This window comes from Salvelinus fontinalis, chromosome 1 (assembly GCF_029448725.1).
Source record: "Salvelinus fontinalis isolate EN_2023a chromosome 1, ASM2944872v1, whole genome shotgun sequence".
Lineage (NCBI taxonomy): Eukaryota > Metazoa > Chordata > Actinopteri > Salmoniformes > Salmonidae > Salvelinus > Salvelinus fontinalis.
The window spans coordinates 22,623,765-22,649,976 of record NC_074665.1 but is presented as its reverse complement, the minus strand read 5'-3'; the positions used below and the strand labels follow the sequence as shown (position 1 = coordinate 22,649,976).

Here is a 26,212-nt window from a genome sequence, read left to right as displayed (position 1 = left end):
AAAACAAAAACTAAAAGTGTGTACTGTATGACAGAGTCATAGACTGTTTAAGCAACATGAAGGAGGCGGATGGCATTGGCGTTTCTCTACAAGTAGAGTGAGTGAACATATTTTTTCTGCACCTACGGACGCACACACACACACACAGAAATCAGTACCATGGACAGCCATGGACAATCATATTTAGCTTACATTGATTGGACTAAATTGTTTTTGTTATATTTTAGTTGTCACTGTATTAGACTACGCATAGGTGATTAAAACAACGCAATTGTCACTACACATAGGTTGTAATTTGACTTTTTCCCCTGGCTTTGCTTCCCTGGTGATTTTACCAACACACCGCTACAGGCTGTGTTCCCCAAAATGTTGTTCAGTTGCCCAAAATTATACTATGATTTGCTATCCACGTTATCCACTGTTTCCTTAAATACTGGGTGTAGTACTACATTATATATCCTCTGTTTTATGTTATTTTTGTGTGCTGATCAGGTGTGGTCAGACCTACCCCACTGGGCACAGACGTCAGTTCAACGTCTAGTTATGATTTACATTTGGTTGAGTTGTCAACTAACATGAATTCAATGTGAAATAAACCAAAAATGTCACAATGTCATTGGATTTAGGTTAAAGGTTGGGTGAATCTTTTTATTTTTTATAAATCCAATTAGTTTTCCACTGTGATTCAACGTCATCACATAGATTTTTTTTTTTTAAATAACGCAGAAAGAATGTTGATTCATCCAGTTTTTGCCCAGTGGGACAGGCATCAACATAACACTCAATACTCATTACAGCTTTACTACTACTTTACATTACTATTACTTATTATTACAGGCATCAACATAACACTCAATACTCATTACAGCTTTACTACTACTTTACATTACTATTACTTATTATTACAGGCATCAATATAACACTCATTAAAGCTTTACTACTACTTTACTTTGACTTATTATTACAGGCATCAACATAACACTCAATACTCATTAAAGCTTTACTACTACTTTACATTACTATTACTTATTATTACAGGTATCAATATAACACCCATTAAAGCTTGTCTACTACTTTACTTTGACCTATTATTACAGGCATCAACATAACACTCAATACTCATTAAAGCTTTAGTACTACTTTACATTACTATTACTTTACATTACTATTACTTATTATTACAGGTATCAATATAACACCCATTAAAGCTTTACTACTACTTTACTTTTACTTATTATTACAGGTATCAATATAACACTCATTAAAGCTTTACTACGCCTTTACTTTGACTTATTATTACAGGTATCAATATAACACCCATTAAAGCTTTACTACTACTTTACTTTGACTTATTATTACAGGTATCAATATAACACCCATTAAAGCTTTACTAATACTTTACTTTGACTTATTATTACAGGTATCAATATAGCATATATTAAATCCTTGCTTCCAGGTAATAAGCCTTTCAGTAACACACCAGTCACTATAGTGGTAAGCCTGGATCATTAGCTGCCCTATCCCTACCAGGAGCAACACCTAGCACAGGTATCAAGAGTTATGTCACTGCTATAGAACTTATGACTCTGATTAAACCTTGATCCTGTTTTGAGTTATGCATTAGCTAACCTCACATCATGGGGCTGTTTTTATAGACTTTGTGCATTATGAGATTTCCAATGATGTAATACGCTAGTCCAAATAAGGCTTTGATCCGCATTAGATCATGTTCAACAAGCTTACATTTTAGTCATTTAGCAGATGCACTTATTCAGAGCGACTTACAGTGAGTGCATACTTTTGCATACTGGTCCCCCGTGGGAATCAAACCCACAACCCTGGCGTTGCAAACACCATGATCTACCAGCTGAGCCACACGGGACCTGTAGAAGCTGTAGAAGTTATGCAGTACCTCCACTGTACCTCTGGCAAGGCAGGCTTCGACTTATTACTGCAACAGAACATTCCCTTGTTGTTATTTTATTCAGCTCACACGTAGGATAAAAATCTCAAAAGAAATTGAATAGAAGTTGATACAGGACTGTAACCTTTTGGTGATGTTAAAGAGTCAATGCTGGACTTGTAACACCCACTGTAAGACATTTGCATTGAAGACAACTGTTTGTCATCTAAGGGAAGGATGTTCTCTCCATCTCATTATGTCCTTCTTCCCTCGGTCTCTGTAATAAAACACACCGCAGAGTCTCTGGTTTTGAGAAGTCCCCTGTAACTGTACATGGAGGCACTAGGACCAAGGAAACACCATCACTCTCCTTTTCCTCCCTCTCTCTCTCTCTCTCTCTCTGGAAGAGCTGCCTGTGCTGCTGTTGCCTCCCCTCTCTGTCTGTCCCTGCTTCGGATGGTAGAGTAGTTGGCTGTGGACCTCTGCCTCCTTGTCCTCTTCTCTCCTTCTCCGTTATGACTACCAGGAGACCAGTTATCCCCAGCGTCGTGTGTGGGCACCAGTCAGAAGAGAGTGGCCCCCACCTCCTACCTATAAGTCCCCCAAGGTCTCTTTGCCAGCTACTGCTGCCACTCAGGAACTAGGGTACTCTGCATAGGAGTTTTTGCACCTCTCCTTCACAGGACGACACAGGAGCTCTACCTTTTTTTATTTATGTTTTTTCCTCACTTTTCATCCTTTCTTTTTCTGTTCAAGGCTTCTCTGCAGCTGTGGTAGGACTAGGAGTGTCACGCTCAAACTCTCCTGTGTCCTTTCTCTTTTGCTCTCCCTCTATCTCTCAATCTCTTGAAGGTTGTTCATGGCGCACAGGGACATTACTGACAGGTCTGAGTCATTTTGCATCATCACTTCCCCTGTCTGAGAGAATGAAGGAGTAGGAACATTGGAGAAGATGATTCTTTGGGCTGGCCTGCTTCTCCTGGGTTCATGGAAATTCTCAACGGTCGCCAGTCAATGCCACATGGAGTCTCATCTCAACAGGAAAAGTAGTGGAAGGATACGTTTTGTTCAGCACAGATTTTGAGTTCCAGTGCTGTGGAGTCGGACTGGACTCCTGTTTGGATTACTAGGGTTCGTGTCTGTGTGGAAGTAGCTGTAGAGTACCTGGCTCTGTGTAATCATGGGCAATGCGGCTGGAAGTATGGAGTTTCCAACGGGGAAGGAGGGGAAGACAGTGTCGTTCCCCCCAGGCTCAGAAACCCCCCAGAAACAGGCGGCGGGGCCCAAAATTCCCATGCCGGCCGAAGAGGAGTTAGAGGAGCGCTTCAATGTGGTGCTGGTAAGTCCCACACACACACACACACGCACACACACACACACACGCACACACACACACACACACACACACACACACACACACACACACACACACACACACACACACACACACACACACACACACACACACACACACACACACACACACACACACACACACACACACACACACACACACACGGCCCAGTATATGGAGCCTGTGAGGGCACACATTCTCTTTTACACAGTCCCATACAGAAACTACAAACAACACGATACAAAGAAACAAAGAATGCTGAACATTTTGAAAATGTGCACATCCCCAGGACAGGCTTATCAACGAGCAGGGTACATAAAGTGACTGTGGAAAGATAAATAAGAATTCCTTTATTTTCTGGTTTACATAAGTATTGAGTTCATTGTAAGGTCAGTTGGGAATGGATAAAGAGGAAGTTCTAATCCATATTTGCAGTGGAAACAGTATAATAAAAGGTTGCCATAAACAAATATTACACCACATTAACAGTGAGCCTGTGACATACCGTTTCTTTGTTCATTCAAGTTTGCAGTGCAAAGATATTTGTGAATCCCAATTTCACGTTCATAACTTTAGTTTTGGTTTGTTATATCTACTACTGCAGTATTACATGGTTAGACGATACACTTTTTAAAAGATGGAGTTCATCAATATCACTGCAGTAATATTAACAGTAAATCCAGCCATTCACCTCCCAACCATCTAACACTAACATTCCCTATTACTCGATGATAATTCCGTAACCGAATTGATGACAGGTTGGACATTCCTCGACTCCATAACTTGATTTTCGTGTTACTCCCTTCACTGGGCCTATTGGTCCTTGTCTGCAAAAATATCTAATAGGGCCAGGCTGTGACTGAACAACTGGTGTTGACAGCCAAAAACCAATTGGGTCAACATGTTTCTCCCTGATATCTCAGCTATGCTTGATATGTTGCTCAGTGTAATCACTGCCGTGATAGGCCCACAACATTTCATGCCTTCTTGTTTTAGTCTCTCACACATCTATTTCCTTTACAGGTGCATTAGAGTGCGATGAGTTATAGAATGACGATGACTGCCGCATCCTCATTCCAGACCTACAGTACCAGTCAAAGGTTTTTCTTTATTTTTACTATTATCTTCATTGTAGAAAAGTACTGAAGACATCAAAACTATGGAATAACACATATGGATTCATGTAGTAACCAAAAAAAGTGTTCAAGGCCCCCCTTTGCCTTGATGACAGCTTACTACATGATTCCATATGTGTTATTTCATAGTTTTGATGTCTTCACTATTATTCTACAATGCAGAAAATAGTCAAATTAAAGAAAAATCTTTGAATGAGTAGGTGTATTTGTCCTGTAGATTTGCATCATAGATATAGTAACAAATAGATGGTGAAAGAGAAGACAGCTGTCTAACTTTGTGTCCTTAGAAAACTTACCCACAATGTCAGTTTAACATTCTGATATAGGCTAACTTGGTTAAGTAGACTTATTCAAGGGCCTCCCGAGTGGCGCAGTGGTCTAGCACTGCATCGCAGTGCTAGCTGTGCCACTAGAGATTCTGGGTTCGAGTCCAGGCTCTGTCACAGTCGGCCGTGACCGGGAGACCCTTGGGGCGATGCACAATTGGCCCAGTGTCGTCCGGGATAGGGGCGGGTTTGGCCGGCAGGGATATCCTAGTCCCATAGCGCACAAGCGACTCCTGTGGCGGGCCGGACGCAGTGCATGCTGACACGGTCGCCAGCTGTATGGTGTTTCCTCCAACCTATTGGTGCGGCTGGCTTCCGGGTTATATGGGCATTGTGTCAAGAAGCAGTGTGGCTTGGTTGGGTTGACGCACGGCTATTGACCTTCGCCTCTCCCGGGTCTGTATGGGAGTTGCAGTGATGAGACAAGACTGTAAATACCAATTGGGGAGAAAAAGTGGTAAAAAATAAAAAAGTAGACTTATTCATAGAAATTACATCAGTGATCAATTACTAGTAGCACAGTAGTTGATTTGTGCACATGTCAATCAATGTCCAATTGCAGCTCCCAGATGAAATTGACAATCATACTATAATATTGATACGTCAGCCTGACGGTTAGTGTTACTCGGTCAAAATTGATGTCTGGCCCTGTAATTCAAAGCAGTCTAGAATGCGATTAACTGACTGGACAGAAATTATATCTGAAAATGGTGTTGCTGAGAGGAATGTGTGTGTCATTCAGATCACAGTCAGGAACATGTCTCTATTACCTGAGTCATACCTGAGTCACACATGAGGATGTGGCCTTTAACTTATTAACCAAGTGACTCACTTACTCTTCAGGAAAATAACACTTTTTTTTGCCTTTTTTGGATTGTTGAGAGAAAGTATTCACAATATTGCTTAGCCTACTTCTATACAATTCTCTCAGAACTCCACAAGTATAATGGCTATAATGGCTAGGTTCAATTTGGGTCGTTCCACGAAATGAGTGCCTTTTGTGTCCCTTTGATACTGTATTTTAAGTAGAAATTGTGCACCAATATTGCATTTTAAAAGCCTGTTATATTAAATGAAGGCCCCTTTAATATAGACCACATGGAGAATTCAATCAATGTGATTTTTGAAATGAATAAAGACTTGCTTAAGTGCCAAAATGGAGCATTTTGACATGTTTCTGCGCTGTTACTTTTAGGACTATTTTAACCCACTTAACCTCAACATGTCTCCACGTTTTCACCATTATTGTAAAGCCCTAGTTATTTTGTTGCTTTGACAAAGTCATTCCTGAAGATTCATATTTGTAATGTAATTAGTGATTCATTTACATCTGTGCCTCATTTTAAGGTCAACCCCTGTTACGCGAACTGATCTCTCGTTTTATTATGTTGAAACTATTCCTTGTAAAATATTTTCAAAAGGAACATTGATCGTCTGTCTAATAGTCAAATCATAGTGAAAAAGCAGGTAAGCTGATTGTACTCTTTTTGGCCATTTCCTGGTGTTTTGTTGTAGGAAACTGTATCGAGCATCGAGCGTTCACCCTGTTACCCATAGATAAATAGGCTGGAAATGTTTTAACAATTTCAATTTTTTTGTGAAGCTTGTATTCAATTGCTGCTCCCCGTTGCTTCTATTCCCAAGCTTCTATTCCCCCTCTATTCCCCCTTCATGGCTGATTTAAGATGACATCATGAACCCTGTTACGGTCAACCCTGTTATGATCAACCCTGTTACTTTATTTGCCACTTGATAGGCACTTACTGTAGTCCTTTAAAAAAAAAAAAAAAACTCTTTAAATGGGAAAACACATTTTTTGCGAAGTTGAACGTGCTCTTTATGACAGAATGATAAAATCATTTTTTTGATCAAGTTACAACTCTCAAAAGGCACCGAGTTGATGACACAACCCAGCTATTTGATTGTTCATGGACAATTCCATGGTAACGGAATTGTGCTGAGACTCAGATTTTTCACTTAAAATGTATGCCAAACAAAACCCCTTCATTTATAAGTTCATCAAACCATACAACTCTATGCAAAATTACTACTTTTAACAATTTACACTGAACGTTTTTACAAAACCACATTTACTGGAAGAACTGTGTAGATGCAAAGTTTGGTAACACAATTTCAGTAAAATCTCCTTCAGGTTTTTGTGTCCACGTTTTTCAAACACTCTTAAATACCTGCTCCGAATTAAGATTCAATGATATCTGCAGAAAGAATGGGGTGTCAACTATGACATGACACATCTATTTTGGTTATTGAACTACAATAAGTGAAGTGGATTTACACCCAGTAACGGAATTTCATCATGTGTCCCTGATCTGTACTGCACACAAATACATAATTATGGATATGAATGTCATTGTCTTCATGGTGATGTATCCTAAATGGGTACACAAAGGTATAAATATGAAATATCCTTTGTTGCATATTTGGGTATTATTCTAGACACTGGCTACTATTTTAATGAGTTCTGCCCCCAAACAAGACCACATTTAGTTCGTTTGGACCGGACCAAATCTGAACCAATCAAATGTTTCACAAGTTCAGACATCAACGTACAGCACAGTAGAGCTCAGTACAGTACAGAGTAGAGTTCAGTACAGTACAGAGTAGAGTTCAGTACAGTACAGTACAGTACAGCACAGTACAGTGCAGTACAGTACAGAGTAGAGTAGAGTTCAGTACAGTACAGTACAGAGTAGAGTTCAGTTCAGTACAGTACAGTACAGTACAGAGTAGAGTAGAGTTCAGTACAGTACAGTACAGTACAGAGTAGAGTTCAGCACAGTACAGAGTAGAGTTCAGTACAGTACAGTACAGTACAGTACAGTACAGTACAGTACAGTACAGTAGATAGAGTACAGTACATTATAGTGTACTCAACTCTAGTGTGCTTACAGTGTACTGTGCTGAACTCTACTCTAGGATACTGAACTATATTCTTTTTTTTACTGTACTTTACAGAGCTGTACTGTACTATGCCGTACTGAACTGTACTGTACTGTGCTGTCCAAACTTGTGAACCCAACTGTGGTTTGTGACTACTATTATTTCCCATTGTAGCCAATTCAATTTCAGAAATTCTGTTACCGGGTGAGGGGGGGGGGGGGGGGGGGGGCAGCTAGGAATAAACATCTAGAAACCAGAGTTGTTAATGTAATGAATCAACTTGGCAGGTGTCGAGGCTCAAGAGCTTTGCATACAGCCAGTGCCAGCTGATGTGCTGTCCAATCAGTGTGGACTTCCCTGTGTGTGTGTGTGTGTGTGTGTGTGTGTGTGTGTGTGTGTGTGTGTGTGTGTGTGTGTGTGTGTGTGTGTGTGTGTGCGTGCGTGTGTGCGTGCGTGTGTGCGTGCGTGCGCACGTGCCTGCGTCCGATGTGTTATAACATACGTATCAGCATGTCCGTCTGTGTTACATCTGCTGTACGATCCAACATCGTCTTAGTACGCATAAGCACACATGTTCCTCTGTACGAGAATGTGCCTTTTTTTTGCTACATCACTCTATTGCGGAGAGAACACTAAAGACAGATCATCCCCTACATCACACCCCCCCTCCCCTCCACACACACCCTTACCCGACGCCCACGGATCCACCCCCTCTTCATCTAATGCTGAGTGTGCATAGCAAATCTCTGCTGTGCCAAACGTCCTACTCTGGCTGCATTCTGAGCAGGCTGGTTGGGGTGCAGCAAAACCTGTACGTCTAGATCTACAGATGAAGATGTGAAGTGCGGCTGTAGAACCATCACGGCCCGCCTGTCCCAGTGTTAATAGATTAGAGACTATTAAACTATTCCAGAGTGTCAGATGTCAATCACCTACAAGGGTGGCACTGTGGGTATGTGTGTGTGTGTGTGTGTGTGTCTGTGTGTGTGTGTGTGTGTGTGTGTGTGTGTGTGTGTGTGTGTGTGTGTGTGTGTGTGTGTGTGTGTGTGTGTGTGTGTGTGTGTGTGTGTGTGTGTGTGTGTGTGTGTGTGTGTGTGTGTGTGTGTGTGTGTGCGCCTGCATGCGTGTGCTCGCTCGGGATTAATATTCCATGAACAACCTATATGTTACATAATGGTCGGGTTAAGTGCTGAAACTGAAGCAGTTTACAATCTTAACTGCAGACATCAGGATGATGTCCTGTAAGTGGTTCCAATAACAAGGTGCTTAAAGGGAAGCCTTGGCTCAACTCTGCTCACTCTCCCTATTCAAATTTACATTGAGCAGCTCTCCTCTGCACTTTGTATACTCCTTTGCATATTTCCCAATGGCCAATGCGGTAGTGGGTGGATGTGTAAATGTGGATCTGTGGATTTGTGTTCTGTAGATGAGCGTGTGTAAGTGTGTGTGCCTGCGTATTCATGCCAGTCTGTAAATGAGTGCATGAAAACATGTATTCCTTATTAGGATGCAGCCTACCTGTGTGTTTGGAGTTTCTCACAAGCGTGTGAATTTACTTTGAGCATGTTTGTGTATGTTTGTGTATGAAAGTATGAAATGATAGGGTACCTCTGAGAAACTGACGGCTATTTTCTTTTCTGCTCCACTGAGGAGACAGGTGATAGGCTATCAGATAGCCAAGATAGCTCCCTAGACTGCACATTGGTGGGAACCAACTCAGGTTTCCATGACAGAACCTCATACAAAGGACCTTTGTCAATAAAGACCCCTAAAGGCAGTTTGGTTGCCAGGTACAGCACATCAAAACTGAGTAGAGACAGTAATGATTACAAAGTCTCAGCTCCTCCACCTGAATTCAAGGCTGGAATTTGACAGGCTATTAATTTCCATGGTTACTATAGACACTGTACATACTGTATGTAAATGCAATTTGCTATTAGTTTTATTAGGTCTAGTTTAACAAATAGCATGCAATGCAGTTTCTCATTCTCACCTTTGATCTCCCTTTCTCTAGTACAATCTTAGAACCTCTTCACACTTACTACACTTTTGGTAAAAATACCATCGTCTACACATATTACTCAAATATACATTTGCGTACTCGCTAAGTCTTGACCGCTATCAGCGGAGGTACCGCTCGACACTTGTCTGACAGTTACATCCGTTGAAGCAGGGTTGTATGAACAGAATTGTCTCATTGAGCCAATACCCCTACCAGTATTCAGTATTCCAGTATTCCAGTATTCAGACCCCAGTATTCAGACCTTTTACTCAGTATTTAGTTGAAGCACATATGGCAGCAAATACAGCCTCAAGTCATCTTGGGTATGACGCTACAAGCTTGGCACACCTGTATTTGGGGAGTTTCTCCCATTATTATCTGCAGATCCTCTCAAGCTCTGTCAGGTTGGATGAGGAGCGTTGCTGCACAGCTATTTTCTGGTCTCTCCAGAGATGTTAGATCGGGTACAAGTCCAGGCTCTGGCTGGGCCACTCAAGGACATTCAGAGACTTGTCCCGAAGCTACTCCTGTGTTGTCTTGGTTGTGTGCATAGGGTCGTTGTTCTGTTGGAAGGTGAACCTTCGCTCCATTCTGAGGGCCTGAGCGTTCTGGAGCAGGTTTTCATCAAGGATCTCTGTACTTTACTCTGTTCATCTTTGCCTCGATCCTGACTAGTCTCCCAGTCCCTGCCGCTGAAAAATATCCCCACAGCATGATGCTCCCACCACCATGTGTCACCGTAGGGATGGTGCCAGGTTTCCTCCAGACGTGACGCTTGGTATCCAGGCCAAAGAGTTCAATTTTGGTTTCATCAGACCAGAGAATCTAGTTTCTCATGGTCTGAGAGTCTTTAGGTGCCTTTTGGCAAGGGGCTGTCATGTGCCTTTTACTGAGGAGTGGTGTCCGTCTGGCCTCTCCACCAAACAGGCCTGACTGGTGAAGTGCTGCAGAGATTGTTGTCCTTCGGGAAGGTTCTACCATCTCCACATAGGAACTCTAGAACTCTGTCAGAGTGACCATCGGGTTCTTGGTCAACTCCCTGACAAAGGCCCTTCTCGCCCAATTGCTCAGTTTGGCCGGGCGGACAGCTCTAGGAGTCTTGGTGGTTCCAAATTTCTTCCATTTAAGAATGATGGAGGCCACGGTGTTCTTGGGGACCTTCAATGCTGCATACATTTTTTGGTAACCTTCCCCAGATCGGTGCCTCGACACAATCCTGTCTCGGAGCTCTAAGGACAATTCCTTCAACCTCATGACTTGGTTTTTGCTCTGACATGCACTGTCAACTGTGGGACCTTATATAGACAGATGTGTCCCTTTCCAAATCATGGCCAATCAATTGAATTTACTACAGGTGGACTCCAATCAAGTTGTAGAAACCTCAAGGATGATCAATGGCAACAGGATGCACCTGAGCTCAATTCCGAGTCTCATAGTAAAGGGTCTGAATACTTATGTAAATAAGGTATTTTTGTTTTTTATTTTTAATACAATACACACCTGTTTTCACTTTGTCATTATTGGGTATTTTTACTTAATCCATTTTAGAATAAGGCTGTAACATAAGAAAATGTAGAAAATGTAGAAAAAAGACTTTCCAAAGGCACTGTAAATGGTAATAGCAGAGCAATGTTTTTGAAACAGGTGAAATGTATAGACCTTTTACCCATATTTTATACTTTTTTTATTGAGTTTTTACCAGAAATTGCTGGAAACAACCTGTTACACTCTGAAATCGTCGCTTTAGCTCCCGGCTGTACTGAGCCATGTAAAACTATGGAAGCCCATCCCCACCACCCAAATTTTTTATTACAAATAGGAGATGTTTTTACATTTGTAGGTGGCACCATAGGTCCCATAGTGCTGCGGGGGGGGGGGGACCTATGAGCTATGATGGGACCAGATTATTTTTCTAATCAAGTCATATGGTAAAAAACACTTGGAAAAACTCCTGTCCCTAGGGAGGATGAAAACATTAAAATCCTTTACACAGACAGAGACAACAACTCCGATTGTACAAAAACGAAGCTCGCTGTATGAAGGGTTGCAGACAAATCCGTAGCCGATGTGAGCAAGACCTTTAAACAGGTCAACATTCACAAAGCCGCGGGGCAAGACGGATTACCATGACGTGTACTCAAAAGCATGCCCGGACCAACTGGCAAGTGTCTTCACTGACATTTTCAATCTCTCCCTGACGAAGTCAGTAATACCTACAACTTTAAAATAGACCACCATAGTCCCTGTGCCCAAGAAAGCCAAGGTAATCTGCCTCAATGATTACCACCCCCTAGCACTCAAGGTCTACACCTGTTGTATTCGGCGCACGTGACAAATAAACTTTGATTGATTTGATTTGATGGAACTATTATTTCTTATTTTAAGTTCAGCATTGTGCACATGGCGGTAGGCCTACGTGCAAATGTTCCAGAATAGAATTTACGGGAAAACATGTTTTAAAATCTGCACCGCCAATGCAACCAGTTTAATGGACAGAGATGGAAATATCCATTTGAAAATGGCAAAGTGGGGAGATCTAAAGATGCAACAACTATCATGGATTACTAATATGACTTCCCGATGGGCACACACTGGTTGAATCAACATTGTTTACATGCCATTTCAATGAAATAACATTGAACCAACTTGCAACAAACGTTGAATTGATGTCTGTGCCCAGTGGGTAGGATAATGCCTTTGGCTGCTAGATAATGAATGAAGGTTGATTTGAAAACCAATAGAACAGTCAGGAGAGTGCATATTCACTGTATTATTGACTGTATGTTTGTTTTACTCCATGTGTAACTATGTGTTGTTGTATGTGTCGAACTGCTTTGCTTTATCATGGCCAGGTCGCAATTGTAAATGAGAACGTGTTCTCAATTTGCCTACCTGGTTAAATAAAGGTGAAATAAATTAAAAAAAATATGAGGAAGTGTTTATAAAATATTTCCCTCAACATTTCTATGGTCGGATTTTGGCTCCGCATGCCTCATAATATGAAGCAAAACATCCAGGTTTCAAGCAATTAAGGAACAGGAAAAATATAGCTAGATGTTGATAGGCCAAACCGTCTTGTGGTAGCTGGAAAGGCTTTCCCAAAAACCTAAATGTTATGTTAACTAGCTACAAAGTAGCCTATGTAGGCAGAATGATATCATAATTATTTGTATCAATCCAGTAGCCATTTGTTTTACAAACTCCATTTCATGTGTGCTACAAAAACACTGATAACCAAACAACAGTGCTAGGCGCCTGCACACTTGACTGACATTTTCTTCGATCTTTCCCAGACCTCAAAGGTGGTCTCATGATGTGGTTTAAGCATTGTTGTGGACATAGAACATCCAGTTGACAGCCTCATTTATCTGTCTCAATAGTAGGCCTACTATTAGTCTACTTGCACAATACAGCTTGGGTTGGCCTGACTGTGAAAGACCAATATGGGATTTATCATTTTAGGTCATTCCAAGTACAGAGTACATTTCAGCCAAATCTGAGTATACCCTCTTCTCCAGGTATGGGTTTACATAAAAATCAGCTTGTTGCGGTGCATTCACTTATACCCAGATTTTCAGTCACACTTTGCTTTTACCACATGTAATAATTTGCATGATATTGATCAAAATGAAGCCTGGCTTGTTGTAATGTTGTAAGGTAGGCCTGCTGTACTTTTATATTCGTATGAGAGGGTTAATCGCTCATTTTTGATAGGCTAATGTTACTTGTTGAAGACATGCTGTTATAGAAATGAACTCTGGGCTTTTGCCTTGAAGCTAAAATGTCATCAGTGTAGCCCACAGACGAGAAAATAAACCTTTTAATTGTCTGCATATACATGCTTGTGAATTGCTTTTTAAATTCAAGAGTGTAATATGGTTTGGTTGAATTATTCAATAGTGTAACATGTTTTAGAAGAAAAGTGTTTCATTCTTGAATAGTTTGTGCTTACTCTACTGGCAACTCTTATGTTTCATTTGAACTGCAAACTAAAAATGTTACATCACCAGCCACAACATTATTTAAAAACGTTAACTAGGCAAGTCAGTAAAGAACAAATTCTTATTTACAATGACGGCCTACCCAAACCGGGACGACGTTGGGCCAATTGTGCACCGCCCTATGGGACTCCCAATCACGGCCGGATGTGATCCAGCCTGGATTTGAACCACGGGCTGTAGTGACGCATCTTCTCAGACAGAGCTCAGTGTGTCAAATCGGAGGGCCTGTTGTCCGGAACTCTGGCAGTCTCTATGGGGGTGCCACAGGGTTCAATTCTCGGGCCGACTCTTTTCTCTGTATACATCAATGATGTCGCTCTTGCTGCTGGTGATTCTCTGATCCATGTCTACACAGACGACACCATTCTGTATACATCTGGCCCTTCTTTGGACACTGTGTTAACTAATGTCCAGACGAGCTTCAATGCCATACAACTCTCCTTCCGTGGCCTCCAACTGCTCTTAAATGCAAGTAAAACTAAATGCATGCTCTTCAACCGATCACTGCCCGCACCTGCCCGCAAGTCCACCATCACTACTCTGGACGGTTCTGACTTAGAATATGTGGACAATTACAAATACCTGGGTGTCTGGTTAGACTGTAAACTCTCCTTCCAGACTCACATTAAGCATCTCCAATCCAAAATTAAATCTAGAATTGGCTTCCTATTTCGCAACAAAGCATCCTTCACTCATGCTGCCAAACATACCCTCGTAACACTGACTATCCTACCGATCCTTGACTTCGGCGATGTAATTTACAAAATAGCCTCCAACACTCTACTCAGAAAATTGGATGCAGTCTATCACAGTGCCATCCGTTTTGTCACCAAAGCCCCATATACTATCCACCACTGCGACCTGTGTGCTCTCGTTGGCTGGTCCTCGCTTCATATTCGTCGCCAAACCCACTGGCTCCAGGTCATCTATAAGTCTTTGCTAGGTAAAGCCCCACCTTATCTCAGCTCACTCATCACCATATCAGCACCAACCTGTAGCACGCGCTCCAGCAGGTATATTTCACTGGTCACCCCCAAAGCCAATTCCTCCTTTGGCCGCCTTTCCTTAAAGTTCTCTAACAGCTGCCAATGACTGCAACGAACTGCAAAAATCACTGAAGCTGGAGACTCATATCTCCCTCACTAACTTTAAGCATCAGTTGTCAGAGCAGCTCACAGATCATTGCACCTGTACATAGCACATCTGTAAATAGCCCATCCAACTACCTCATCCCCATATTTATATATATATTTTCTCCTTTGGACCCAAGTATCTCTACTTGCACATTCATCTTCTGCACATCTATCTCTCTAGTGTTTAATTGCTAAATTGTAATTACTTCGCCACTATGGCCTATTTATTGCCTTACCTCATTTGCACACACTGTATATAGATTTTTTCTATTGTGTTATTGACTGTACATTTGTTTATTCCATGTGTAACTCTGTGTTGTTGTTTGTGTCACACTGCTTTGCGTTATCTTGGCCAGGTCGCAGTTGTAAATGAGAACTTGTTCTCAACTGGCCTACCTAGTTAAATAAAGGTTAAATAAAAAACATGTAAAATCTTGCCCTGAGATGTAGTACCTTAGACCACTGCACCCCTCGGGAGCAAAGTAATGCAAGGATGTAATGTGAATTGAAAAGTACAATTCTCTTTCGCCACCCCGTTCCTCAGACTCTCCTTCGTATCTCGTAGTGGGAATAGGGCCTAGGAAGAAACAGTGCTATCTGGACCCTAATAGGGTTCTTCGGCTGTCCACATAGAAAAACCCTTTGAAGATCCATTTTTAGTTCCTGGTAGAAACCTTTTGGTTCCATGGAGAACAATTTTGGGTTCAATATTACAAATAGAACGCTTTCAACATAGGGAACATCCGAATAACCATTTTGGAACCCTTTTTTCTACGAGTGTATATCCCGAAGTGGAGGAAAAGGTACTCAATTGTCATTCTTAAAAAAGTAAAAGTAAAGATACCTTAGTAGAAAATGACTCAAGTAAAAGTGAAAGTCACCCAGTAAAATATTACTTGAGTAAAAGTCCAAAAGTATTTGGTTTTAAATATACGTAAGTATCAAAAGTAAATGTAGTTGCTAAAATATACTTAAATATCAAAAGTAAAAGTACAAATAATATATATATATATACAGTTAAAGTCGGAAGTTTACATACACCTTAGTCAAATACATTTAAACTCAGTTTTTCACAATTCCTGACATTTAATCCTAGTAAAAATTCCCTGTCTTAGGTCAGTTAGCATCACCACTTTATTTTACGAATGTGAAATGTCAGAATAATAGTAGAGAGAATTATTTATTTCAACTTTTATTTCTTTCATCACATTCCAAGTGGGTCAAAAGTTTACATACACTCAATTAGTATTTGGTAGTATTGCCTTTAAATTGTTTAACTTGGGTCAAACGTTTCGGGTAGCCTTCCACAAGCTTCCCACAATAAGTTGGGTGAATCTTGGCCCATTCCTCCTGACAGAGCTGGTGTAACTGAGTCAGGTTTGTAGGCCTCCTTGCTCGCACACGCTTTTTCAGTTCTGCCCACACATTTTCTATTGGATTGAGGTCAGGGCTTTGTGATGGCCACTCCAATACCTTGACTTTGTTGTCCTTAAGCCATTTTGCAACATCTTTGGAAGTATGCTTGGGGTCATTGTCCATTTGGAAGACCCATTTGCGACCAAGCTTTAACTTCTTGACTGCTGTCTTTAGATGTTGCTTCAATATATCCACATAATTTTCCTACCTCATGATTACATCTATTTTGTGAAGTGCACCAGTCCCTCCTGCAGCAAAGCACCCCCACAACATGATGCCGCAACCCCCGTGCTTCACGGTTAGGATGATGTTCTTCGGCTTGCAAGCCGCCCCCTTTTTCCTCCAAACATAACAATGGTCATTACGGCCAAACAGTTCTATTTTTGTTTCATCAGACCAGATGACATTTCTCCAAAAAGTATGATCTTTGTCCCCATGTGCAGTTGCAAACCGTAGTCTGTTTTTTTATGGCAGTTTAGGAGCAGTGTTTTCTTCCTTGCTGAGTGGCATTTCAGGTTTTGTTGATATAGGACTCGTTTTACTGTGGATATAGATAATTTTGTATCCGTTTCCTCCAGCATCTTCACAAGGTCCTTTGCTGTTGTTCTGGGATTGATTTTCACTTTTTGCACCAAATACATTCATCTCTAGGAGATAGAACTCGTCTCCTTCCTGAGCTGTATGATGGCTGCGTGGTCACATGGTGTTTATACTTGCGTACAATTATTTGTACAGATGAACGTGGTACCTTCAGGCATTTGGAAACTGCTCCCAAGGTTGACCCAGGCTTGTGGAGGTCTACAATTGATTTATTTTGATTTTCCCATGATGTCAAGCAAAGAGGCACTGAGTTTGAAGGTAGGCCTTGAAATACATCCACAGGTACACCTACAATTGACTCAAATTATGTCAATTAGTCTATCAGAAGCTTCTAAAGCCATGACTTCATTTTCTGGAATTTTCCAAGCTGTTTAAAGGCACAGTCAACTCATTGTATGTAAACTTCTGACCCACTGGAATTGCAATACAGTGAATTATAAGTGAAAAAATCTGTCTGTAAACAATTGTTGGAAAAATTACTTGTGTCGTGCACAAAGTAGATGTCCTAACTGACTTGCCAAAACTATACTTTGTTTACAAGAAATTTTTGGATTGGTTGAAAAACGAGTTTTAATGACTCCAACCTAAGTGTATGTAAACTTCCGACAACAACTGTATATATATATATATATATATATATATATATATATATATATATATATATTTGTATTTATTTAGATTTTTTTTACGGATAGCCAGGGTCACACTCAAACACTCAGACATAATTTAAAAACAAAGCATTTGTGTTTAGTGAGTCCACCAGATCAGAGGCAGTAGGGATGACCAGGGATGTTCTCTTGATAAGTGTGCGAGTTGGACCATTTTCAGTCCCGCTAAGCATTCAAAATGTAACGAGTACTTTTGGGTGTCAGGGAAAATGTAAAAAGTGCATACATTTCTTTAGGAATGTAGTGAAGTAAAAGTAAAAGTAGTCAAAAATAGTAAATTAAAGTACAGATACCCCAATAAAGTACTTAAGTAGTACTTTAAAGTATTTTTACTGAAGTACTTTACACCACTGTATATCCCTCTGGGGGAATTTCCCCTCTCACACACTGACTGTTCCCCTTTCCCCAACTGCCAAACTGACATATGTAGATCAGAGACAGATAAGAGCTAACTGCCCTGACTGATCCTCCTGAGTGGGCCTCTGTTAAACATAGCAGCTTACAGTAATTAAACAGAAGGACGCGACATGCTCCCAGGCTACTTGACATGGCAGCCTGGACCACACTTCTTGAGGCCTCCTGATAGCCGAGATAGACAGTGTCCTTAGAGAGTTACAGATCTAGAGCTGATAAGTCTATTTAAAGGGAATGATACAATTGGAAGTGTAGCCTAATGTCTGAGTGCCCCATTTACTTGGTTATGACAATGAGAGCAATTTGATGCTATATGCAATCACACCAGTGAAACAAGAGGGTGTTTCAATGGCAGGGGTACTTTATGGGGCATGGCTGTGCATGTTTTTGTCCCTGAGTAGGAGTGTGTACTGTATGTGAGGGAGGAGAGTAGGGTGGAGGTCTAATCGATAGAATCTAATTAGAGATTAGTGCAGTTTGTCCCATCACTACTGTCTTTGAAGATAGATCTCTTAAAGTGACAGGTGGCCCAATCAATGTAACGGTAACAAATTGGTCTACAGTACTGTACTAAGCACATGTATGCATATATATATAATTTTTTTTTTGCAGATAACTACTTAGTGGATTTTCCAGATTTTGACCACATACACAGATGCACATCTCTCATATGTAAATTTAGCTTCATGAGGTCAATGAGAAAAAAATGACACGTGACTTTGATATCATAATGCCCCTACGGTACAGATAAACTACAGTAAAACTCTAGTAGGTTATTCCTCTGCATGCCCCTGTACAGGACTAGCCACCAGGCAACTCTAATCCCAGTATATTGATCCAACATAATTTATCAAGCCTGATTTATCAGTGCACTGGCTGTACCATTGATTTAGGATGTTGTTCTCTATTAATTGTGCATCCATTCCCCCCATCCCCCTGTGTGTGACACAAATTACTTTTAACTGACTGAGCTGATGTGTAGATAGTGGTTACAAAACTTGGGCCCGCTTCAGGACACCAAGTAGCTACCTAGAAACAATTTCAAAAATGTATTAAACAAAACCAAAAGGCAAATATCTTTCAGCATTAGCTCATGTCTGACTTCTTTTGTGAGTTGTACCACTGAGACCACAGGCTTTCATGACCATTGTCTGGGCTTGTCCAGGAAGTTATTGTATGTAAAGGAAACAAGTAGCAATTCTGAGAGAAACATGTATTGATTTGGAGGCTACCAAAAAGTTAACTGTGAGTGACCTACAAAATGTCTCTAGTGGTGTGGGCCGACGTTTGTACAGAGTTACAGAAACGTACAGAGACAACAGGAGGAGGAGGAGAAGAGGGGGAGGAGGAAGAGGAGAACGAGGAGGAGGAGTGCGTTGGTGAGGTAAAGATATAGATATGTGAGTCTCTTGTCGGCTAGCCCAGTTTGCCTGGGTGGCAGGGCTGTGTTGGGCTATAATTAGTAGTGCAGGATGTGCGTGTGCGTGAGTAGGGAGGTGTTTTGGTTGGGGCGGGCAGCTGAATCCAGAGGCCCAACAATAATATATGATAGTGTGGGTGCGTTAATGAACATGGAGTCTAGGGGGGGGGGCGTGCGTGTGTCTCGGGGTGAAGGATCCCATCTGCCTCGCCTCTCATTCATAACTCTCGCTGTCACCAGAGGTAAAGTTGGGAGTTGGAAAGAGTCCGCAAGAGACTGTGGCCTGTCAGCTGACAGTCCCACCGTCTGCAATTCACTATCATGCGCATAACTTGACTTGTCATGGCAGATGCCAACCTCACGCTGACGAACGCTGCCGCCAAAACGTTGTTGGTTCTGACCTCTGCTGTTGAAAAAAATACATTAAAACATAATGAATATGTCAGTGAACGCAAGTTCTTCCTTTCTCCAAGTAGATGCCAACCTCACCAACAACAATCACTTGGCTCTGCTCAGAGAAGGATAAAGTATGGTCCCAGATCAGTTTGGTCACTCTATGGTCATTGTGACTAACAGCATAAACTGATCTGGGACCAGGCTAGAAGTAATGGTAGTGGTATTCCTGGTCACCTGCTATTGTGACTGCAAAGTAAAGGCTTAGTCTGGGTAGCGTGAAATAGGATGATTGTGCAAGAGTAGAGGTAATGTGTTGGAGATGGAGAACCAGTTTACAGTAAGTACTGTTTAGTAATGCATATGACATAGTTAAACACCTATGTAACTGCAATGAACAATGATTCCTTTATGAATGGGTACTATGTTAAGTCTTTCACCTTGTCTAACCACTTAAAGTAAAGCTTTGTGTTGACACTGTTTTGTACCGTAGGCAGTAAAGCAACAAGACAGTAAGTCATGGCTTTTGAGGTTCGATATCAGTGTGAATGGGGACTGTTTCACGTCTGACTTCATTCTAACAGTCGGCTTACAATCTGTTTATAAACACCTATAATGTAAACAGTTTTTACGTTTAAATACACTTTGTTCATCCTTTTACATGAGTGAATACATACAGTAAACCATATGCCTTGTTCATGTAGTGTATGTCATGGTGAACAATGTAAAAATGTTTATATGCAGACCGTCTCTGTAGCTCTGTAGCTACCTGATTCTCCAGCAGCTTTAAAAAAAATGTGTTTGAGTGAAAGTACTGATTATGACGTCAGAAGGATGTAACCTATTGTCAGTGTCTGATGAAAACCTCGTAACTCCATTTTTGCCATTTTTATTGAAATTAGTAACTTCCCTCAATGTACTTTGAAAATGTCATGGCTCTAGGACCAATATTTTTTTTTCAAAATAGCTTCTAAAGTTTCTTAAATTAATGTTTGTTAATAGGAAAATATGAAATTTTTTAAAATTTCCTGAAAAGTTTCTGTTTTGGAGATGAGAGGTTTTCATCAGGGATGAACACTCTCTCTAACTATTCCACACTTCCGCGGTCTCTCCATACCTCCCTCTTAAAAAATCCAGTTAGACTTATAACCAAGTCTGTTTAGCAATACACACTCTCCCATGTTGTGGCAACAGCACCAGGCCCCCAGGTGAAACAGGAACATGCTATCTGGCAGCAGTTAGGGTCGCCTGTCGCTAGTGAAATGTACCTCTGAGTCACAGGGGCCGTGACAGGGGCGGGTTGTCCCGGCTGAGTGATGCTTAATGAAATCATTCAGGTGCTTCTGCGTTGTTGACGAGCTTGTCATAGCAACCCGGCTGCACTGTGCATTCGAAGGGACATTGTGTGCCTGACTATTCACATGGCCTATTCATATGGTCAGGAGTTTCAGGTGACTCATACCGTCTATGATTTGCAGTGTTCACAAATGCATACAGGTAACTGCCAAAATAATGGAAACACTCTGAGTAAATGAGGGATACAAAGTATATTGAAAGCAGGTGCTTTCAACACAGGTGTGGTTCCTGAGTTAGTTAAGCAGTAAACATCCCATCATGCTTAGGGTCATGTATAAAAATGCTGGGTAGGTCATTATTTTTGCCATTATTTTGGCTACCATGGCTATGCCCCCATAGGATGACAATGCCCCTATCCACAGGGCACGAGTGGTCACTGAATGTTTTGATGAGCATGAAACAATGTAAACCATATGCCATGACTGTTTCAGTCACATTTCACATTTACATAATTTAGTAGATGCTCTTATTCAGAGTAACTTACAGTTAATGCATTCATCTCAATATACCTAGGTGGGACAACCACATATGAAAGGTATAGTACAGTGTTACTCACATTTTTTTGTAAGGGGGTCCACAGAACCCCTTACAAAAGGGTTGAGACAATGGGTTGAGACAATCATTCAGAGGGCTCCACAGAACTTTAATTTATTGTACTTTTTCTTCCAATATTATCAATTATCAATTGAGAGAAAATGCAGAGCAATAGAGCACATGCAATTGATTTGATGTACAGAAAATCACAAATATATATACATACACAATTGGCCCAGCGTCATCCGGGTTTGGCCGGGATAGGCCATCATTGTAAATAAGAATTTGTTCTTAACTGACTTGCCTAGTTAAATAAAAGTGAAATAAAATACAATAAAAAAAGTGGCTTTGAAATAGCTTGTTTGTGAAATCAGCATACGATATTTCGGCTGAGGCCCAAAAACATTACTTTACAATCTCCGTGTCTGTGAAGGCCTTCTTGTTTCTCGCGAGTATCCAAGCAATCTCATATGTTGCCTCTGTCGTTTTCTCTGCAACAGTGCTAGATCTATCTATCATTTGTTGTTGTCCTTTGAGCTGTCCTGTTTAAAGTTGCGCTATTTTGTTGTTTCTGAGGTTGCTTTGTGGTGGATACGTTTTGTTAATGTGGGCATGGTGTGACTGGAAATGTCGCTCAAAATTTGCTAATTTAAAACAATTGACTACCTTGTATAATAAGACAAAGTGAGCAAGTCCCATTATGCAGTACAAAAAAATACTTGTCTGTCCATTTCTCGTGGAACTTTCTGTGTTCTTCTTGAATCGACCGTATCCTTCTCTTAGCCACTGGAGCCACTGGAGCCACTGGAGCCACGTTAGCTCTGTTAGCTAGATGCATTTCCCCGCCGCCATCTTCCTGATTTTCCTGGTTCTCCGGAGGTTGTTCGTTCATAGCTGTCACGTTGTTCTCCAGCTCTTCCCCCTAATTTTCATTGTCAATAGATTTAAGTTTCTTTTTTACATTAAATCGATCCATGTCTTCCAGACTCGCTGTAGCTGAGCAGTTGCGTTCTATTTCGGGAAACGTTCTATTTCGGACTTTCTGTTCAACATCTGCACTATACTTCCATCTATCTGCCATCCAGGGAACAATATATATATATATTCAAAGAAGTGATTCAGGCCTGCATTAAACACATTGAATTGAATCATTGTTATGTAAGAATGGAAAATAGGAAAATCACAGCGAGCCGCAAAATACACTTTTTCTCAATAAAGTAATTATCAGCAAGGTCAGAGCTGGGGGGGGGGGGGGTCAAGTGCAAGTGTTGGTTCAGGAAGGGGATTATTTAAGACACTCTTGGAAGAGGTAGGGCTTTAGGTGCTTTCAGAAGGTGGGCAGTGGCTCTGCTGTCCTAGCTGGTTCCACCATTGGGGTGCTAGGGAAGAGAAGAGCTTTGACTTGGCTGAGCAAGAGCGGCCCTCCTCTAGAAGTAGGAGGGCCAAGAGACCAGAAGTGGCAGAATGGAGTGCTCGGGTTGGGGTATAGGGTTTGAGCATAGTCTGAAGATAGGGTAGTGTAGTGGATGGGAGCTTCGACTGGAAGCCTGTGGAGTTTGCAGACGAGCAGGGTGACATGTGAGAACTTGGGAAAGCTGAAAACCAGGTGAGCTGCAGCCTTCTGGATAAGTTGCAGGGGTTTGATGGCACAAGCGGGGAGCCCAGCCAACATCGAGTACAGTAGTCCAGACGGGAGATGACAAATGCCTGGATTAGGACCTGCGCCGCTTCCTCTGTGAGGTAAGGTCGTACTCTATGGATGTTGTAGAGAATGAACCTGCAGGAGCGAGTCACTGCTTTGATGTTTGCAAAGAATGACAGGGTGTTGTCCAGGGTTACATCAAGATTCTTTGCACTCTGGGAGGGTGACACTGGAGTTGTCAACCGTGATGGAGATGCCTTTGAGCGGACAGGTCTTCCCTGGGAGGAAGAGCAGCTCTGTCTTGTTAAGCTTGAGGAGGTGAGCCGACATCCAAATTGAGATATCTGCCAGGCAGAGATGCGTGTCGCCACTAGGGGAAGGAGAACAATTGTTGAGTGTCATTCGCATGGCAATGATAGGAGATAATGTGTGAGGATATGGCAGAGCCAAGTGACTTGGTGTATAGAGAGAAGAGGAGAGGGCCTAGAACAGAGCCCTGGGGGACACCAGTAGTGAGAGTATATGGTGCAGACACAGATCCTCTCCACGTCACCTGGTAGGAGCGGCCAGCCAGGTAGGATGCAATCCAAGAGTGTGCAGAGCCTGAGATGCCCAGCCCTGAGAGGGTGGAGAGGAGGATCTGATGGTCCACGGTGTCAAAGGCAGCAGATAAATCTAGGAGGATGAGAACAGAGGAGAGAGAGTCAGCCTTAGCAGTGTGGAGTGCCTCCGTGACACAAAGAAGAGCAGTCTCGGTTAAATTACCCATCTTGAAGCCTGACTGGTTAGTGTCAAGAAGATTGTTTTGAGAGAGATAACAAGAGAGTTGATCAGAGACAGCATGCTTAAGTGTTTTGGAATTAAAAGAAAGAAGGGATACAGGTCTTTAGTCTGACGTCATATGAGTCGAGTGTTAGTTTCTTGAGGAGGGGAGCAACTCGGGCCATTTTGAAGTCAGAGGGGACACAACCAGTGATCAGGGATGAGTTGATGATGGAAAGGGAGAAGGTCTCCAGAGATGGTCTGGAGAAGGGAGGAGGGGATGGGGTCGAATGGGCAGGTTGTCGAGCGGCCAGACCTCACTAGACCTCACTAGTTACATGATTTTATCTAGAGAGAGACGGAAGAAAGAGGTCAAGGCATAGGGTAGTTCTGTATGAGTGGGACCAGTGAACTCAACATGCTGAGTGAATGTAGTCAAAGTCCTCCACAGAGAGGGAGGAGGAGTGAAGGATTAAGAAGGGAAGAGAAGGTGGAAAATAGTTTCCTAGGGTTTGAGGCAGAAGCTTGAAATTTAGAGAGATAGAACGTTGCTTTAGCAGCAGATACAGAGGAAGATAAGGTAGAGATGAGGGAGTGAAAGGATGATAGGTCATCTGGAAGTTTTATTTTCATCTATTTTTTCTCAGCTCCCCGCAGCACTGTTCTGTTAGCTCGCCATGGAGCAGGAGAGGAGGGCGACCCGGCCAGGAGGAAAGGGGCCAGTGCAAGTCATAAAATACGGAAAGAGAGCAGAGTATGGTCGAAGAGGCAGAATCAGGAGACGAGTGAGAAGGATTTAGCAGAATGGAGAGATGATAGGATAGAAGAGGAAAGAGCAGTAGGAGAGGGAGTGAAGACTGCGACAGCATATAACCATCTGGGTAGGGGCTGAGTGGCTAGGGTTGGAGGAAAGGGAGACAGAAAAGGAAACAAAGTAGTGATCAGAAACCATGAGGGGGGTTGCAGTGAGATTAGTAGGCAAACAGCCTCTAGTAAAGATGAGATCAAGCGTATTGACTGCCTTGTGAGTTGGAGGGGACTGGGAATGGGTGAGGTCAAAAGAGGCAAGGAGGGGAAAGGCAAACGTGGAGAGGTATTAGTCGCCAAGTACGAAAAGCAGTGAGCCATCGTCAGGAACTGAGTTTATCAAGGTGTTAAGCTCATTGAGGAACTCTCCAAGGGCACTTGGTGGGCGATCGATGACAACAATGCAAAGCTTGAGTGGACAAGTGACAGTGACAGCATGGAATTCAAATGAGGAAATGGACAGGTGAGAGAGGGAGAAAAGAGAACATTTCCAGTTAGGAGAAACGAGTAGCCCTGTGCCACCACTGCGACGGCCAGATGCTCTTGGGCTATGAGAGAAAACGTAGTCAGATGAAGGGAGCAGCTAGGGTAGCAGCGTTCTCTAGGGAAATCCATGTCTCCATCAGGGCCTAAAAGTTAAGGTCCTGAAATGAACTCAGCGTTCTTGACCGCAAATCGGCACTTCCAAACGTTGCCAGAGACCCGAAATTCCACATTGGTTGTGTGAGCTGGGTACACTAAATTAGATGTGTTGCAGCCAATGGGTGGGGAGCGTCTGTAAAGCCTACAGAGAGAGGAGCAAACAGGTATAGAAAACACACATGGTTGCCAAAGCTACAAAAGAGCAAAATGATAGTCATTAAATAACTAGGCAAGATACTCAAGTGAGGGAGTGGTGTGGAGCCTTCCTCTCTTTCTTTCCTCGAACAACTCCACAGAACAACTAAAAACACAGTATTAGACAACAGATAAAGACAAAAATGATACTTATCACTCCTGGAGATATCAGGAGCCCTCTAGCTATAGAACAAAGTCACCAGATCTCCACCCAATTGAACACTTATGGGAGATTCTGAAGCTGCGCCTGAGATTTGTATTTTGGCAATCAGTTACCTGTATATCTGCAGCATATCTGCAGGCTAAATGCCACCCAGTAATTTGTTTCTAGTTTTCAGTCGCAACAAGAGAAGGTGATAAGACAAGCTCATCACATGATGTTTTGAAGCACATCAAGTCAACTCATCATAATTGCTCCGATGGAACCTGTTGCGACAAAACATAATTTGCCATCATTACTTCTCAAAGTTCATCTTTTGATCGACACCATATATAGTACAACTTTGTTTCTGACATATGAATCATCGCTCTCTCTCTCTCTCTCTCTCTCTCTCTCTCTCTCCCTCTCTCTCTCTCTCTCTCTCTCTCTCTCTCTCTCTCTATCAGG

The 26,212-nt window shown here is 42.0% G+C and overlaps 1 protein-coding gene across 2 annotated transcripts in view; it reads left to right on the top strand.

Moving 5' to 3' along the window:
• Window positions 1-2,332: 2,332 nt before the first annotated feature.
• Window positions 2,333-26,212, top strand: part of LOC129840695 (formin-like protein 1) — a gene marked incomplete in the record, with an annotated part of 44,497 nt that continues 20,617 nt past the window's right edge. For both annotated transcript variants that reach the window (XM_055908816.1, XM_055908906.1), the window contains 1 exon segment: window positions 2,333-3,242. In XM_055908816.1, the coding sequence (XP_055764791.1) occupies window positions 3,084-3,242 (159 nt within the window).